We start from the raw sequence: 20,053 nt of genomic DNA, 5'->3' as shown, positions 1-20,053 counted from the left end.
TTAAATCACGCTAATACTGGGTGTGGAGTCCTGTTCTATGAAAATGAACTATCTTTTTTGTCTTCTTTCTCATTCTCTCTTCATCTCTGCAGGATCGGTTGTTCTTTGTTATGGAGTATGTAAACGGAGGAGACCTGATGTTTCAGATCCAGCGCTCACGAAAGTTCGATGAAGCTCGTTCCCGTTTCTACGCAGCTGAGGTCACATCAGCACTTATGTTCCTGCACCAACACGGCGTCATCTACAGGTATACTCACACAGAGTAGAAGTCAACAGGAAATGTTATTCAGAGCCTGTTTTACTTTCATAATGTGTCATTTTTATGAATGATTGATGAGTTTTATGACATAGATTTTCAATCGGAAAAAATATAGGGCAGGACTTAATTTTATCAATCAAAAAACTACTGGATTGTGAAAAGTATAGGTATTGCATACCAAAATGGAGCCAGGTGGTTTAGACATTTTGATTGAAAATAAATTGGTAACTTTAGTCTAGGGTCCCATTCTCATAACTAGTTTTTTTTATTTGCATGCATATTACTAGAATTTAAGCTGTTTATTAGTGCGTATAAAGCACATAATAATGCCTTATTTTGCATGACCATATTCTACATCCCTTAATCCTACCCAAAACCTAAACTTAACAACTGCCTTACTAACTATTAATAAGCAGTAATTAGGAGTTTATTTAGGCAAACGTTGTAGTTAATAGTTTGTTAATAGGGAGAATTGGACCCTAAACTAAAGTGTGACCAAAAAAGAAATAAATGTGTAATAAACATTAATATTTAATAATAACAATAACAGCAATAATACATTGTTGTTGTTGTTGTTGCTTATATTTCGTCTCTGCATATTAAGATATGGTATGAACAGCCATTTTGACTAAACAAAAGTGCACAAAAAGTGCACACTTCACCTTAAACGTTAACATGAAATCACAATTGACCCTTTGTATGTTCTTAATGCCCATTTATATTCCTGGTCTCAAAATTGACTATTATTTCATGTTACATTTTTTGCTGACACTAGCTGTGTAAAAATGGCACACTTTAAAGACACACGCTAGTCATACCATGAGACTGCAGTGTGACTTCAGCTCCCACAAATGATGCCAATCCTACCCAGGCATCATGCTAACTGGCACTCAAAGACTTTAAATGCTTGTTTTTGTTCCAACTCTGAGGTAGATGCTAATCCCATTTGACCCTGGAGAGTTAGAAAAAGATCACGCCATTGTCTCTGTAGCATTTAGTATCAGCTAACCTCCCTCAATGAAATAAAGTCACCATTCAGGCCAGAGCAGCTTTCATGCTCCCCAGGGACAGCCGAAGATACAGTGTATACTGTGGGCTGACTTCATCTCTGAGCTCTTGATACAGTTCAGATTTTTTGAACAGAGGCTGATAAGATGAAACAACTGTGAAAAGTCTCAAAGGACTAATCCACAACCTTTTGTCAGGGTCTGCACAAATCTGCACAAAGAAGCCCCCTTTCTTAGCATTTCTTTATTCATACACACTCACCCATTCTAACATTCACAACACACTCACACACACACACACACACACACACACACACACACACAAACACTACGTTCATAAAGCAACAAATACAGTTGTAAATCTTGTTTAAAGGGATAAAAATGGCAAGAGGCAGTTGTTAGTCTTGTTTAAAGTGATAAATATGGCAAAATACAGTTGTCAGTCTTGTTTAGAGTGATAAATATGGCAAAATACAGTTGTAAGTCTTGTTTAGAGAGATAAATATGGCAAAATACAGTTGTAAGTCTTGTTTAGAGTGATAAATATGGCAAAATACAGCTGTAAGTCTTGTTTAGAGTGATAAATATGGCAAAATACAGTTGTAAGTCTTGTTTAGAGAGATAAATATGGCAAAATACAGTTGTAAGTCTTGTTTAGAGTGATAAATATGGCAAAATACAGTTGTAAGTCTTGTTTAGAGTGATAAATATGGTAAAATACAGTTGTAAATCTTGTTTAGAGTGATAAATATGGCAAAATACAGTTGTAAGTCTTGTTTGGAGTGATAAATATGGCAAAATACAGTTGTTAGTCTTGTTTGGAGTGATAAATATGGCAAAATACAGTTGTCAGTCTTGTTTAGAGTGATAAATATGGCAAAATACAGTTGTTAGTCTTGTTTAGAGAGATAAATATGGCAAAATACAGTTGTAAGTCTTGTTTAGAGAGATAAATATGGCAAACTACAGCTGTAAGTCTTGTTTGGAGTGATAACTATGGCAAAATATAGTTGTCAGTCTTGTTTAGAGAGATAAGTATGGCAAAATACAGTTGTAAGTCTTGTTTAGAGTGATAAATATGGCAAAATACAGTTGTCAGTCTTGTTTAGAGTGATAAATATGGCAAAATACAGTTGTCAGTCTTGTTTAGAGTGATAAATATGGCAAAATATAGTTGTTAGTCTTGTTTGGAGTGATAAATATGGCAAAATACAGTTGTTAGTCTTGTTTAGAGAGATAAATATGGCAAAATACAGTTGTTAGTCTTGTTTGGAGTGATAAATATGGCAAAATACAGTTGTTAGTCTTGTTTGGAGTGATAAATATGGCAAAATACAGTTGTTAGTCTTGTTTGGAGTGATAAATATGGCAAAATACAGTTGTTAGTCTTGTTTAGAGAGATAATGGCTAAATACAGTTCACAAAGTGAACCGAATACATTATTCAATACGCTTCTGTCTGCTCTCATATGCACAGGACAATTTGAGAGTCACACCTGTTGATAAATACTGTTGTCAATCCCAAACATTGTGTGAAGTTGTGAATGTAGCCAAACACATTAATTCTTTCCCAGGGACAAACTTGTATACATTTATATGCAAAATCCCTCTGTCTTTCTGTCTGTTTATCACGCAATCAGACTTACAAGCTAAAATATCCACTGGAAGCTGAATAGATAGGCTGCGATGGATCACATGACATGAGAAAAGCACAAAAAGCAATATTTCTTATCCTCAGCTTGGGTAGACACTGTAGTACTGTGATAATCCTACTGCTGACTGCTGCAAGATACAAGAGGTCAAACTACACACGACCCCCTTTGAGACAGTCGTCATTTTTGCAGTACTAAAGCCCCTATCTCCTATCACTTAACTATGTTATCCTGTCAAAGGTGCTTGCCATATCAGTGTGCTGATGTTTGTATTGATTATTCTAGTCTGGTAAAGTGTTTTAAGCCCATAAATGTAAGTGAGCTGTCAATGTCCATCTCCTTCTGCAGGTTTTGTTAATAGTAGTTATCCAAATATAGATCCGACAAATGGTTGCAGGAATAGCAGTAAGTTCCCCAAAGTATTATATTAATAGTTCAGTACCTGATTTAAACATATGATGATTGAATATTTCCATATTTGTGGATTGTAATTTATTAGGTTTTGTAAGTGTCACTGTAAATGTGTAGATGGTTTTACATGATAGATCTGGCCTCGGGGAAGCGTTGAGGAATGTAAATGGAGGTGGGATGATTTAGTGGATTAGAGCACCTTTCTGATGAATTCGAGGCCTCTTTATCCCCCAGCAACACCAATTAGGTGTTAGGAATTATCTCCACCTTTTCTCTCCAGCTCATCTTGAGGAGTAATATTGGGGAGAATATAAAAAAATATATACTGTACACTTCTAATTTGCATAAGCACTGAGTGTACACTTCTAAGATATCAGTTGATGTGTGAGATGTGTATAAGATCAAATGTGTCAAGAAGATCCTTTTATTATTTTCTATCCCATTTCTCAGAGAGACAGAGCCTCTGTTTATACCATATATTGGCTACAGTTCAAAAGCAAACCAGTAGATTGTTTTTTACGTTTAAAATATTTAAAGTACAGTAAAAGTAAATGCTTTTCTTTTGAAATTTATATTCATCAAATAATCCTGAAAGAAAAAAAAGTATCACCGTTTCCACAAAATTATAAAGCAGCACAAATGTTTTCGACAATGATATTAAGAAATGTTTCTTGAGAATGAAATCAGCATATTAGAATGATTTCTGAACGATCATGTGACACTGAAGACTGACGGATGGACGGAAAGACTGATAGCAACTACAAAACACAACTTTTGCTGGCTGTTTGAGCAAATTAGATTTTTTTTAACCTAATTCTCTTCTTTTAGACACGAGAGAAAACGGTGTGAATGAGAAAGCCAGAGCCAAGAAGTGGTTGACTATATCTGTTGTGCAGGTCAATGCTTGTCCTCCGTACAGACTTGCGGTCTGATTAAGCCCGTAAACAATTCAGTTTCTAAGCTTCAACTCACTTTACTTTCTCTCTCTGTTCATGAATGTTTATCGGAGATTTCTTTTTTGACTGAATGTTGATCAGTTGCAGAGCCTCATGTTGAAGTGATGAGGGACTCTATGGAAAAATCACTCCACAAACAAAGGGAACACAGGAAGGCATTTCAATAGGGCCTAATTATATGTGTACATGCACATGTGTGTATGTGCGGGAGTCCATGCATTATGGCATGTGTACGTGTGTGTGTGCAATTGTCTACTGGAGCTCAAAGGAAGTGTGGAAGTCAAATCCAAAAGGGATCCAAAAGTCCACTTATTATTAAATTAGTGAGCTAGAAATAGAATTTCATTGTTTTATAATATTTTGTCTATATTCCTTATCTATTTATTATAATATTTTTTATAATTTTATTATATATTTTGTTTAAGACTTATGATTAGATTAGTGCCTTGCAAAAGAATTCGTACCCTTTCATATTTTTTTTTTCACATTTTATGTTGCTGCCCTATGTTAAACTACTTTAAATTACTTTTTTTTTTGCATCAATCTACACTCCATACACCATAATGACAAAGCAAAACACAGATTTGTGACATTGCAAAAAAAATTTAAATGAAAAACTGAAATGAGTACATTGTTAGTACGTATTAAGTATTTGTACGTATTATGTAACCCGAAGGTATTATTCAACCATAGATAAGGTACTGAGTCCGTGTATTAATTATTTTCCTTCCCCGTCTAAGGATCTTTGTGAGTTTTTTTAAATATTTTATTGATAAGGTTGTTCTTATTCGCTCGAATATTGTGCCTGTAGGCAATGTTGTACCCGATATAATGAATCCTTTTCATTGTTTAAGTAAATTTTAATCTATGATATTAGCTCAGTTGGAAAAGATAATAATGCATTTAAAGCCGACTACCTCACTCTATGACGTTCTCCCATCGCGATTGTTTAAAGAGGTTGTAGATACTACTGGTCCCAGTATATTATTGATTATCAATAGTAGTTTATTTTATGGAACTGTACCATCAGGGTTTAAGCATGCTGTTATTGAGCCAGTAAAAAAAAAAAAAATTGGATTCACATGATTTAAAAAATTTCAGACCTATTTTGAAATTGCCTTTTATGAATAAGATCTTAGAGCAAGTTGTCCATTATCAACTTACAGACTTCTTGACTGTAAATAACATAATGGATATTTTTTCAGTCTGGATTTAGGACCAAACATAGCACAGAATCAGCATTATTAAAGGTTACAAATGATATTTTGTTAAGTATTGACTCCGGGAAAAGTGTTGCCTTAATAATGTTAGATTTAAGTGCAGCCTTTGATACTCTAGATAGATCACACAATTTTAATAGACGGCCTTAGAGATTATGTAGGGATCAATGGTGTAGCCCTTAAGTGGCTTTCCTTTTATTTGCATGACAGGACATGCTCTGTTAAAATTGGAAACTATGTCTCTGCATCCGCTGTTATTTCTTGGGGGGTTCCTCAAGGATCAATCCTTGGTCCGACTCTGTTCTCATTATATATGTTACCCCTGGGGTCCATTTTTAAGCAGCATAATATTACCTATCACTTGTATGCTGATGATTTACAACTGTACTTTCCTTTGGAGTGTGATGGCTGTACATCTTTTACAAATTATTATAAGTGCTTGACTTTGATCGTCAAGTTAACAGAGTTGTGAAATCATCTTTTTTTCAGTTAAGAAAACTGTCTAAACTGAAACCAATCCTTTCATACAAGGAATTGGAGATTGTTTTGCATGCCTTTGTTTCAACCCGGTTAGACTATTGTAATGCTCTTTATCTAGGCATAACTGGTTACTCGTCTTCAGCGTGTCCAAAATGCTACAGCGAGATTCTTAACAAATACCAGAAAACGGGATCACATAACACCTTTATTGATATCCCTTCACTGGCTACCTGTTAGATACAGAATACAATATAAGGTGTTAATGTTTGTTTTTAAAGCACTACATGATCAAGCTCCTGAGTATATAAAGGACATGTTAATTCCTTATCAGTCTCAACGTCACCTTCGCTCCTCTCAGAACATGCTTCTAACCGTCCCACGGTCTCGCTTGAGGCGTAGTGGAGATCGCGCTTTTTCTGTTGCGGCTCCTGCATTTTTTAATGTGTTGCCATTGTCTTTAAAATCCTCGTCAGGCATGGATATTTTTAAAAAGGAATTGAAGACTTATTTATTTTATCAAGCTTTTGGTGTTTGATTAGGTCTGAGAACTGTGAGTGATTTGTTGTTTGATTCTCTTGGTGTCCTGTTTTAATGTAATTTAATGTTTGTATGTATTTTAGAGTTACTGATTACTTATGGACAGCACTTTGGTCCATTCTAATGGTTTTGAAAGTGCTTTATAAATAAAAGTTGAGTTGAGAATTTGTGCCCTTTGTACTTTTAAGCAACTTTACAGCCGCAAATCTTTTTGGGTATGATGCTGCAAACTTTGCACATCTGTATTTGGCGATTTTCTGCCATTCTTCTCCTCAGATCCTCTCAAGTTCTGTCAGGTTGGATGGGAACCATTGGTGGACAGCCATTTTCAGGTGTCTCCAGAGATGTTCAATTGGGTTCAAGCCCTGGTTCTGTCTAGGCCACTCAAGGACATTTACAGAGTTGTCCATAAGCCACTCTTGCATTGTCTTAGCTGTGTGCTTAGGGTCATTGTCCTGTTGGGAGGTGAACCTTCTGCCCTGTGTGAGGTTCTGAATGCTCCAGACAAGGTTTTCATCAAGGCTATCTCTATATTTGCTGCATTGAGCTTTCCTTCTACCCTGACGAGTCCCCTAGCATCTGTCGCTAAAAAACACCCCCACAGCATGATGCTTCTACCACACACTTTACTGTTGAGATGGTATTGTGCAGGTGATGAGCATTGCCTGGTTTCCTCCATACATGAGGCTTGGAACTGAGGTTCATCAGACCAGAGAGTTTGAGAAAATCCTTAAGGTGACTTTTTGCAAATTCCAAGTGGGGTTTCATGTGTCATATATATATATATATATATATATGTGTGTGTGTGTGTGTGTGTGTGTGTGTGTGTGTGTGTGTGTGTGTGTGTGTGTGTGTGTGTGTGTGTGTGTGTGTGTGTGTGTATAGATCTTTTTTTTTATTTTTAATTTTTTTATTTGGTCTCAGACTTATCTCAATTTGGCCCCTACTGATTTATGTATGTGTAAAAGAGAAATTCATTGTCTGTGTTGTGTCCATTGAAGAGCCATGAACACTGAAGCATTTGTTGGAGCTCCTGGCTTTAAAGAAGCTAGGGTCCAATCCGCTAATTTCTATTGGCTATTGTCATGTTAAGTGCCTATCTCTAAAATCACTCCAACCTTAATGGTTGCTGTCAAAAATAGAACAGTTACATAAACCTGGGCTGTCCGCCCTCATGTCAGAACATTGCCTCACAAAAAGATTTGTGCTTGAATGATGCCAGCAAAGGATTGTTGACATTTTTTTGCCAATCAACCATCAAAGACCAGGCCTGTTTGGCTCTCGTGTGCTATCTTTGTCCTGTAAAGCTTTATTGAACTGTTGACACACAAAACGCACTTATGAACTCAATTTATTTGATACGGTGTAAAATAAAGTAAAAACAGTTATATTTTGAAACATATTCTTAAATATATTATTCATATCATATAAGTGTACTTAAATTGCACACGACAGCAATTACTGAGCACACTTGTAAATTAACTTGAGCTCCCTTACGAATGCTTGTCTTAATTCTCTTTACTTGACTAGTATCATAAAATACAATAGCTCATATTTCAGTATGATAGACATGTTTTATGGGAGTATGTGAATCCTTATCTTCGAAGTGTTTAAATGGATGCACAACTGATGTGTGTTGATCTACACCCTGGCTTCTGTATTTCTCAATATAACCACATACGCATATAAACACACAGTGTCATCGAGAGGTCATTGTATGCTCTGGCACCCACATTTCTCTCCGCAAACCCTTTCTGCTCCACCTCCCTCATTAAAGGTATCTATTAGATAGAGCATGGCAGGAGCTTATTGGCTGTACACATCCTCTCAGTCTCACTCACCTTTTGAAGACATGCTACCTGTGAAGAAGGGACAGATGCATTGGCAAGGCTAATATAACAATGGCTCTACACATTCTTACACAAGCTAGAGTGGACTATTCTCAGGTGAATAGTACACTGATATAAGACTCCTCTATGGCTCATTAACTGCAATCTGAGGAAGGCACATATCACAGAGAGATCATGAACCACGCTCTGATCCGTCTGAAGAGACGTCTTCAGATGTATTGCAGCATTCTTTATCAGTGCAATCTACCCATATGCTAGAATTATGGGGTGTAAAAAGTAGAGAGATATATTTAAGTTACCGTGTCAAAATTGTACTGAACTCAAGTGTCAAGCCAGCTTTGTGAGGTTTTTCTCTTATATATATCAATTCTGACTTTATAACTTGCAATTGTGAGTTTATCTCATAAGTGCAAGAAATAAAGTCAGAATTGTGAGATATAACCTCGCAATTCTGACTTTTTTCTTGCAATTGCGAGTTTATATCTTGTGAGTCTGAATTTTGAGATAAAAAGTCACAGTTGCCTTTTTTATCCTTTATTTAAACTTCCATAATAAAATGCATAAATGTAAATGCTTCCACAAGAAGCAGTCTATTAGACTTTGCAAGGCTCTAGGACACACCAGGTGGTAAACTGAAGGGTCTATCCTGGAGCCTGTTAACTGACATTGTTAAACTTTAAATTCAGTAGCAACTGATTTTATAGTTGTTTGACTTTAGGTGTGGTGTGCAGGTAGTATACAGGTTGGATATAGACTGAACACCAGCCATGTCAAGTTAGTTTGTCTTCAATGATGGTTAGAATTATTGTTTTAGGTAAATGTTGTGATAACTGTTGCAATCTGTTCAAAAGATGAATGGCCATAGCTGAGGCATTTTACATAGAAATATATTTAGTCATGCTAAGCTGAAAATATGTATTTTTAAGGGCTAAATGGAATTAAAATGGAGTAAAAATATATTATTTACGTCCCTGCCGGCGCATCAGTGTCTTTGTGGACCACAATGGAGTCGTTTCATTCGTGGGATTGACTTGAGCATGCAGTCACCAGGCTCGACTGGGTCTTTTTCTGTATTGTTAGTTCTTGTCTTTATTTTGCTCTGACACACTGAGAAAACAGGATTTATCAGGCATGACAATCAGATTAGTTCCTCTGAACATTCCAGCATGATTTCAGGTTCCAGCTAGTTTGTTCAGGTGCATGTACTGTAACACACATACATATGTGTACATAAAGAGGAATACTCTGGTGTCCTGCATATACTGTACATGTATGTTGTGAGATATGCAAATCACTTCACATATTTTGATCATCAGCAAACCTGTAATAGTGCCGATTTGACCATCTGAAACTATGCAGTCAGTGCTCTTATTCACTTGACTGAGATGGTCGGCATGTCTCAAATGACATGTCAAACTGTCATGTGACCGCCATTCAGTGTATTTAATGTTTCTACATGTTTGAAACGTCCTTTGACACTGAATGCCCTCAGCCAGATTCCAGTGACTGTGTCCTGGCTGACATGTACTAGGGTCTCATCCTTTAACCTTTAAAATGGCATTACAGAATCTACACCCCTCTCTATGTGTAGTTTGTTTCCACTCTTCAGCACGGAGCACAAACTTCCCCCTGTGCAAAACAAACTACCTGCGCCGGGACAAGTCTCTGCAATCGCTGCAATTCAGATATCATCATTGTGTGCATGCTCATCCTGAGGTGCTTGGCACATCTCTAGAGTCTACTGTAACACTCGGCAGAGTTATCATGTCCTTTGGCTTGTTACGTACAGAAATCAGCAAATTACAATGATTTCTTGTGACATGAGTAATGACTGCTCAAAATTCGGTTTGGTCATTACAGAAATAATTAACATTTTGAAATATATTTATAGAAAACTGTTATTTTAACTTTCACAGAATTAGTTTTTACTACATTTTTGGTCAAATAAATGCTGCTTTTGTAAGGAGCATAAGTGTCAAAATCATTAAACAGTTTTACAGACACCAAAGTTTTGAACAGTATTGTCCATGTTCATGAATGGTTAAAGTAAATGAAAGTATGGGGATGAATTTCCATTCAAATTTTAAATAATCATAATAATTCCCATTATTTTCAGTGGTGATGGTTGTTTGATTCTCATTATTGTAACAGTATTTTTTCTGTTTTGCAATAAATTAGTTAAATAATATTCTGCATTACAGAAATGAGATCTAATGTGAATTGGGGAGATATTAAATTAGCTAATATAATAGATATCAGCCATGCCATGCTAACTTGTCGGGAAGTGGAATAAATAATGCTCCCAGTTTGGCTCAATTTTAGCAATGGGGAAAAAGGTGGTCAAATGGGGGTCCCTTGAACTTGGACCTCAATATATCAGAATGAATATATGTTGTGGTGATACCCAATAATCTCCCCTTTACAGACTCACTTTTTTTTGCATGCCGTATTTATGCATTTATGTGAAATCCCTGCAGAATTAAACGCACACCTCGACTCTCCTATTTCGACCAAAACTGTTAGTCGGGAGCTCCACAGGGTCATTATTCGTGGTCAGGCTGCTATAGAGAAACCTTTAGTCACTCATGCCAATGCCAGATGTCGATTTCAATGGTGCCAGGTGAGGAAATCTTGGGCTAAGGAAAATTTGAAACATGTATTGTTCTCTGATGAGTCTACCATCTATGTGTTTCCCACATCTGGGAGAGTTACAGTTAAGCCCCAAAGAAGCATACCACCCTGGCCGTGTCATGCCCAGAGTTAATCACAGGGGTGGATCAGTGATGGTTTGGGTTGCAACATCATGGCATTCCCTGTTGTGCTTGTTGGGCACATCACCACCAAGGACTACCAAACCATAATGGAGAACCATGTGCACCTAATGGTTCAAACACGGGGTGCCATGTATCAGCATGATAATGCACCAATACACACAGCAAGACTTGTGACAGAATGGTTTGATGAACATGAAAGTGAAGTTGAACATCTCCCTTGGCCTGCACAGGAGGAACCAGTCAGAAAACATTTTCCTCCACCAGCATGACCTAGTAACCTGGCCACTGCTCTGAAAGAGGAATGGCTCAAAATCCCTCTGGTCACTCTGCAGGACTTTTATGTGTCATTCCCAAGATCAATTGATGCTGTATTGGCCTCAAAAAGATAGCATGGCTCCGCCCTCCTACGTACTTTCGCTCAATTTTCATTTTCCTTCAGTACTCCTGCTGCGTTCTATTATTTATCCGTGTCGGAGCTCCGACTAGAAAGACAGACGTTACCTAGCAACACGCACCAACACACCCCCTTTCCTCGGATTTTGCCGCTCGGAAGTTTGGACAACCGTGAGGACACCGAGCAAGAATTCCGAGACGGAATCCAAGATGGCTGCGCCCTGTGTGACTTGTTTTCATTGTTTGTGTACCGCTTTGGTTGTTTAAATGACGTTGTTTAAATTTTAATCACTTGTCTACTGCGTCCGTATCACTGTTGGTGTGGGAATCGGTCTTGTTGTGAGTGCAATATTGAATGAAGCCTTGTTTCAAACAGGTGTTACTAACGTGGCTAGCGTTGCTAACAGAAGGTAAACTAGTTACTAGGTGAAGCACGTGCTACTTATTTTGGAGCGCCTGGTACTCGGCCAGAGCTACATAGCAACAGCTTTCCGGGTGGCGTCCATTTTTCTCCGACTCGGACGCGCAAAACATACCAGAACGCTTGAAGCGTTGAAGTGACGTCATATCCGAGGTCCGAGTCGGTTCGTTGACAATAATAGAACGCACCATCCGTCTGGGTTTGCAGTATATTCTTAGGTTTTCTCCGCCAAATTTTTACTGGTCCAATCAGCGAACAGAGGGAGTGGCTGAGAATGATGACGTTGAGGTTGTGCACTAGTTTGAGATGTAGGGTTACGTCAAGACCAAACATTAGCGATTGGTTATGGCAGATCCAGAGTGACTCTGGGCAGATACAATAGTTTTAAACTTCAACAGAGTACCTACCTTCAAGGAAGTTAACGCTTGTCAATGGAGAGTGGCCAGACGCTCTGTACAAATGAAATGTACTAGAGTCTGGTAGGACCAGGCTATCAAAAAGAGGCCCTACACCATATTAATAAATTATTCTGGTCTAAAACCAAGTGTTTCGGTTTCATTGTCCAACCCCTGTATGTGACTGTGTGTGTGTGTGTGTGTGTGTGTGTGTGTGTGTGTGTGCGTGTGTGTGTGTGTGCGTGTGTGCGTGTGTGCGTGTGTGTGTGCGTGTGTGTGCGTGTGTGTGCGTGTGTGTGCGTGTGTGTGCGTGTGTGTGTGTGTGTGTGTGTGTGTGTGTGTGTGTGTGTGTGTGTAAATGAGGGCTCAGAATGTTGATGTGCATGTTGTGAAGGGGCAGCTTTTAACAGTTCACCTGAGGCTGCTGTCATATTTACCTACACAAATGTTCTGCCCTGAACACTCCCAACACCTATACTTATATGCAGCCATCTCAGGAATGGAGCAGAGAGCAGCTTGAGCTATAAATGCGGCCCAGTGCTATATATTATTGTTGTAAAGGTCTACAGAAAGGTCAGGCCCTCAAGGTCCCATAGATCAGTTATCAGCTTACTGTCTTAACAGGCGTGTCGACCCCTTCACACCACCATTTTAAACAGCCTGGCAATTTATAAAAGAGTTTAAACAAAGCATACAAAAAAATGTGAAATATGGTCTAATTGTTTTTTTTTTTACCCCTCCATCACTCCAGAGATCTGAAGTTGGATAACATTCTTTTGGACGCTGAAGGCCACTGTAAACTGGCTGACTTTGGCATGTGCAAAGAGGGCATTCTGAACGGGGTCACGACCACCACCTTCTGCGGGACCCCTGACTACATCGCACCTGAGGTACGACTAGTAAATCATAATAGACAAAACCAGCAGCTGAGGTGTTTGACATTATTTTCAACCTCATTATTGCGTTCTTCTCGTTCAGATCCTGCAGGAGTTGGAGTACGGCCCATCGGTGGATTGGTGGGCTCTGGGTGTCCTCATGTACGAAATGATGGCCGGTCAGCCTCCGTTTGAAGCTGACAACGAGGACGACCTTTTTGAGTCCATCCTCCACGATGACGTGCTTTACCCCGTGTGGCTCAGTAAAGAAGCCGTCAGCATTCTGAAATCTGTAAGCGGCCCATTTCTTGAAATCTATTCATTTGTTTGTGTATGTGGTTTGTGGTTGGCCCATTTATCATTTCTTATTCAACGTCTGTTCAGAATCTTTTCTCTTCCTGCAGTGCATTGAGCTCCACTATATGGTCATGCACCTGGCTGCAATTTCCCTCAGACCTCACCAACCTTCCTCTGTTCATTTTCCTCCCTTTTGTTCCTCATTCATCTCTCTGTTCTGGTACATTTACAGACTTACAAATACACTAATTTTGTGGCATATTTAAAAAACTTTGACTGGATTTTATGTGATTGCACCAAAAATGCACGAATTGCCAGGAAAGGCTTTAGCAACATAACCTGAAAGGTGTTGTAAGCTGTTTTAGCCGCTTTGCTAATTTCCACCAGACTGAATTAGACCATTCAAAGCCAAACCGCATGGCCTCACAGCAAAACCCCGCCCTCCAAAGACATGTCCTCCAACCTGATGTCAGCAAACATGCATAATGATTGACAGGCAGAGAGTGTTTCTGATTGGCTAGGTTTTTGAGTAACACTTTATAATAAGGTTGATACATAGGTATCAGGAACTAACAATAAACAAGTTAACAACCAAAAATTTTTGTATATACTGTTGCTCACAGTTTATGTTCATTATACACTTTATTGTACACATTATTATATAACACAATTAATAACAATTATTTATCATTTTAAATACTATACATAATGGTAAATTATTTATATATATATAAATGTGTGTGTATATATGTAAATATATATATAAATGTATAATTGTATTACTGTATATAATACTGTAATATAATATATATTGTTCAAATGTGGTTATATACTGTTAAAATGTATTAGTATGTATAAAATGTTTTAAAATTAATATTATGAAACAATTATTCTTTGGTAAAATATGATATGAAATTCAGAAATGTTATTAGTTGATGCACCTTATTGTAAAGCGTTACTTTTTTTGTATTTAGCTAAAAAGGTTGTTGTTTCCTTTTTTATTTTTTCCATTTTTGCTGTTAGAAAGACAATTGTGATTTCTTCAGGACTTTTTTCAGTGATGTCTGCCTTGCATTGCATGTGTGGAATTTCACAAAATTAGTTTACAGCTCCTTACACACACTGTTCATATTTACCACTTCTTTATGAATTATGTAAAATGACATTTATTCCCTTTCCTCAGTTCATGACAAAGAACCCGGGTAAGCGTCTGGGCTGTGTGGTGACCCAGGGGCTGGAGGAAGCCATCAAAGTCCATCCCTTCTTCAGAGAGATCGACTGGGTCTTGCTGGAGCAGAGGAGGGTCAAGCCCCCCTTTAAACCTCGCATTGTAAGCATACTTGCTTTCTCATACATTGAACTCAATCCTGTAAGATCACATATTTCTACAGAGGATGACACTTGCAATGGCAAGGTTATGGGTTCGATTCCCAGGGAAAGCAAGGACTGATAGAAATGTTCTTTATATACCTTGAATGTAATGTAAGTCACTTTGGATAAAAGTATCTGTGGCTACTCAATTATATACTAAATATAAATCACAAAATGCTTTTTATGACACAGCGTCACAACACAACTTTTTTTTCTGCTAAATGTTCCGATACAGCATGTGCACATTGACTTTATCTCTCATGTTCCTCTGTCTTTACTGTCTGTGGTCTAGACTGAAAGTCGGATGCCACAACGGCGCTTCTCGACTTCTGCTTTCCCATGGCGGGGGGAAGGGCTGGTGGTGTTGTGTGTATGCGCGCGTGTGTATATGTACACAAGTGGGTGCTTTAGATCGAAAGGTCACAGAAAGGTTGAGAAAAAACGCGACCGCCACTTGCTCTCTTGCCCTCTGAGTAACTTTGAGCTGGTGTTCTGTCACCACATAGGCTTACCAGCAACTCTCTACATTTATATACGCACCTGTGGCTTTTAACTGAATGTCAAGAGAATTTATTAGAACAGCACCTGGGTCAAAATATGAGTCTTAAAGAGTTAGTTCACCCAAAAATGACATTTCTGTCATTAATTACTCATTTCAAACAGTCAGCTTGGTCGTTCCAAACCCGTAAGACCTTCGTTCAACTTCGAACACAAATGAAGATATTTTTTATGAAATAAAATTTCTGAACCAGCTATAGGCAACAACGTCATTGCAACTTTTAAGGCCCATAAAGCTAGTTAAAGGAGAAGTTCACTTTTAAAATGAAAATTCTGTCATCATATACTCACCCTCATGTTGTTTCAAACCTGTATGAATTTCTTTCTTCTGCTGAACATAAAAGAAGATATTTAGAAGAATGTCAGTAACCAGACAGTTTCTGGGTCCTATTGACTTCCATAGTAGGAAAAAAATATACTATGGAAGTCAATGGGACCCAAAAACTGTCTGGTTACTGATAATCTTCTAAATATCCTCCTTTCTGTTCAGCAGAAGAAAGAAAATAATACAGGTTTGAAACAACATGAGGGTGAGTAAATGATGACAGAATTTTCATTTTAAAAGTGAACTTCTCCTTTAAAATAGTCCATGTGACTTCTGTGGTTGAACCTTAATGTTATGAAGCAACGAGAATACTTTTTGTGTGTAAAAAAAACTAACAAAAATAACAACTTTATTCAACAATTTCTTCTCTTCCACGTCATTCTCCTACGCTGTTCACGTTGTAAATACAGTGCAGTGCTTCTGGGTTCTACGTCAGAACGCTGGCTCATTATTGGCCGACGCTGTTCACGTGAGCATCACGACGCAGGAGTTGGCCAATAACGAGTACGGTTGAACTTTCGTTTACAGTATTTGATCTGCTCAATGTATGTGCATAGATCGATGTTGCCTGTGAATACAAGCCTAAATTAAAACTGCTCCTTATATAAAGTTATAGTGTTTCTTCATAAACTGCAATTAATATGGATTATTTAAATGATCTTTTTGAAGCATCAAAGTTTTTGTGGAATGGACTTTCAATGGAGGGACAGAAAAGTATTATTTGTGTTCGAAGATGAACAGAAGTCTTGTGGGTTTTGAACGACATGAGGATGAGTAAATGATGACAGAATTAAACATTTTGAGTGAGCAATGCCTTTAAAGTTGAACCTCAGAATACCTTCATACAACCATGTATCTATCTCTCTTTTGCTATAGAAAACCAAGCGCGATGTGAATAACTTCGACCAGGACTTCACTCGCGAGGATCCAGTGCTCACGCCAGTTGACGATGCAATCATCAAACAAATCAACCAGGATGAATTCAAGGGCTTCTCCTACTTCGGAGAGGAAGCTTTGTCTTAAAGCCCAACCTGGCATCTGTCAGCTTAAATAGAAGTTAAACGCACCCACAAACACTCAAAAACCCACATCGCATCGCAATACATGAACACACAATCCACAGATGCGCTGAAGATGGGGCTCATACCAGACCAGAGCAGAACGGCCAGTCCCTGTGGTTCACTTCCCCTTTACTGCTGTTTTTGCTCTTTTAGTCTTCTCTATATCTCCAAAAAAGAAAAAAAGTACTGCACATGGATCTCGTCCCAGGCCTCAACGAGTTTGACAACCAATCAGAAAACGAATGTTCTCCAGAGCCCAAGAAGGAAGGGTTGGAACGCACTACCTTAAACCAAAATTGACCATACCAATGATTGTACTACCATTTCGGACACTGGTTGGGTTTTGGTAATCCCCTGATGGAAAGGTTGTGCCCTTGAGGAAGAATTTACCCTGCATACGTGACAATGAGACATTCTGTGCTGTGCAGTCAAATGCCTTTTTGTGTATTCAGGTGACATTTTGGGAGCAATTTTATAAAATATACAAAGACATTTGTAGTATATATATATATATATATATATATTCCATCACAGTGTTTTCAAGGTTCATTAGGAATGATAACCTGCTGTATATGGGTTGTGTTACGAAGTGTCGGCCTGAGTAGGTGTGTGCATGACATGTATGTGTCCGTGTGCATGTGTTTGCATGAGTGAGAGCGAGAGGCCTTTGCCCTCCTGAAGCTCTACAGGTGTTTTCATGTTGTTTTGCAATTGCTTTTCATTTGTAAAGACTGTGGTGTGTGTGCGTGTGCGTGTGCGTGTGCGTGTGCGTGTGCGTGTGTGTGTGTGTGTGTGTGTGTGTGCGCCGTGTCCCACCGCTATGCATAAGATGGTATAGTTGTGGGAAGAAAAACGTTTTGTACAGAACGTAACATGTACATAGTATTCGCTCCCAAAGCCTGTGAAAGCTTCTTAGAATAGGCAATTGTTTGCATGGTCTTGCAAATTGTGTCGTTATTGAGTAGCATCAGTTTATGGAAAGACGAACATGTTTTTGATTTCTATGTGCAATACCCTGAACACATTTCCCCTCATTTCTTTTTGATTTTTTTTCCTCGTGTGTGCTGATTTTCTCGTGTTCCATAGGTTAGAGCTTCACCAAAGGCTTTCTTTCTCTCTCTCTCTCTCTCTCTCTCATGCTACTCTCTGCCATTCTCGTGTACATAGTTTTCTGAATTACATAAGCTGTGGAATGTAGTGGAAAATGTGTACGCTCTTAATTTATTCAATTTACATGTAGCTACGCTTCCTTTTTGCGTCAACAATTCAATCGTCTATTTTTGTTACTTTATTTCAGGCTATTAAGCCTTGTTACACACCTCCCTAGATCTTTCAAACTATTCAGTCTCGTTTAAACATTTTGTGAACCCCCTGTATTTGAATCATTTACTTGTGCAATGTGAAAGGCTCTAAAGAAGAGGTGAACTAAACGAAAAGGGTACATTTCAGGCGTACTAATTAAAACCTTCTGGAATGTGATGACTTTTGCTTTAGCAATTCAATGGCGATCTGAAGATGTGTTTTAATTTTCTTTTAAAAGTGGTTGCTGACTTTAAATGTTTGTTTCCATCTGAAGTTTATTTTTGTTTCAAAATGTTCCATTGCTTTTTTTAACCACGTCTGTGGGTTGATTATGGTAGCTAGGTCAATGTTGCCGATTGTCTTTGAAGCCTTTTCTCTCGCAGGCACCTTCCTGTCTGTCGCCCTCACTGTATCATGCCAAACGTCTCGTTCAGCTTTATTTTCTCCCGTCGTTTCCTTTTAAAGTGTAAAGGAGTTAACTTGATGTATAGGATGCATCCATGGTCTGTCTTCAAAGTCAAAACAATAAATAAACTAAGAATTACCTCTTAAAATAAGTGCAAAGATTTCTCTGGCTGAATATTGAATATTTGCGCATACAGTATTAAAATACATAAATGTATGATAGTTCTGTATTACATACATCTGGTATTGGACTTTAGTTTCTGTATGGTGAAGCTTCATGTGCACAGAGGTATTTCTTTTCTGGATACACTAGCGTTATCTCATTGTAAGCATTTTACTATGTGCCAAATGTACTGTCATCTAAAGGATGTGAATGTTTTGTTTAACCTATTAAACCCTAAGATGTATGAAAAATGCTGTGTTTTGTTGTGATCTGTTGAAAGAGTATTATGTGCACACACCCATACCGAGGAAACAGAACATCAAATTGCAAAAGAAAAATATGCGAGTAGAGATTACTTGTAAGTCTAAAACTGTAATAATGTCCTCACAAATATAGTGAAACGTAAAAAAATGACGTGTAAGGACATTTTAATATACATTACATTTTTTATCTATATATTTTTTGTTGAATGATTCACAAATCAGCCAAGTCATGTGTTGCTTTAAATCTGCTGAAACCAATAGGTTTCTCAGAGGGTTTTGAGTTCTCACCAAAAACAGTGTCAATGAGATGTTCTCGCTAATATGGTGAAACCAACATGCATATGTGTGCATTTTTGCAATAGGTGTGATGTAAGCAGTTCAATAGTCATTTAGGCCTGGCAACGCTTAGAGATGCAGACTTTTCAAAATGTGTGGCTTTCTCTAAACGTTCTTATACACTCTTAAAAATAAACCATTTTGATACACTCTTAAAAATAAAGGTTTTGTATTGGCATTGATGGTTCCATGGTGCTTTAGATGATTAAAAGGTTCTTCACGCAAAGAGTGTGAAAAGTTCTTTAGGGGGGCTCAAAATGGTTCTATGTGCTGTGAAACCCACTTTTGGAACATTCATTTTTGAGTGTATGACTGTTTTCCATCAACTACGTGGTTTAAGTCATAATATGGTTAAAGGGGATCGATTACATGTTTGTTTACATATTGGTAGAAGCCTGTCTTATTAAAAGGGAATGGCTCCAGGATAGAGTTGAACTAAAGTCAAATTTGATCCAATTAAGTCCTACTCCTGGAAAAGAAGCTACGTTATAGCCTATTTTTCCTTGGTCGACGGTCATGTTTGCTTGTTTATCCACGTTTAAAGATTAATATTCAGCCCTGGTGAACTTTCGCTCATTTTGGATCCATCTTGGACACTTCACATTGGATTGCCGTTGTTTGTTTAATACGCGACTCTGAAACTGAACTTTTTCAGAACGCGCGCATGACGTGTGACTGGGAAGCCAGAGTCTCGGGATCGCGCGCTGGAAGGCAGCCGGTAGATGAGAAGTGCACCAATCAGT

The 20,053-nt window shown here is 38.0% G+C and overlaps 1 protein-coding gene across 3 annotated transcripts in view; it reads left to right on the top strand.

Annotated features, from left to right (window-relative positions):
• The window catches only part of prkcea (protein kinase C, epsilon a), a 67,081-nt gene extending 50,071 nt beyond the window's left edge, over window positions 1-17,010 (top strand). For 2 of the 3 annotated variants that reach the window (XM_081392313.1, XM_081392314.1), the window contains exons 11-15: window positions 93-247; window positions 13,106-13,244; window positions 13,333-13,521; window positions 14,710-14,856; window positions 16,657-17,010. In XM_081392313.1, the coding sequence (XP_081248439.1) occupies window positions 93-247; window positions 13,106-13,244; window positions 13,333-13,521; window positions 14,710-14,856; window positions 16,657-16,803 (777 nt within the window). In that variant the 3' untranslated portion in view covers window positions 16,804-17,010. Of the gene's footprint in view, window positions 1-92; window positions 248-13,105; window positions 13,245-13,332; window positions 13,522-13,633; window positions 13,747-14,709; window positions 14,857-16,656 lie in introns of all 3 variants that reach the window. The other variant, XR_014032048.1, reaches the window with a different exon arrangement.
• The last annotated feature ends 3,043 nt before the right edge of the window (window positions 17,011-20,053 follow it).

Source organism: Scardinius erythrophthalmus, assembly GCF_964197995.2.
Source record: "Scardinius erythrophthalmus genome assembly, chromosome: 18".
Lineage (NCBI taxonomy): Eukaryota > Metazoa > Chordata > Actinopteri > Cypriniformes > Leuciscidae > Scardinius > Scardinius erythrophthalmus.
Note: the sequence above shows the minus strand (reverse complement) of the source record. Positions and strands in the feature narration are given on the sequence as shown.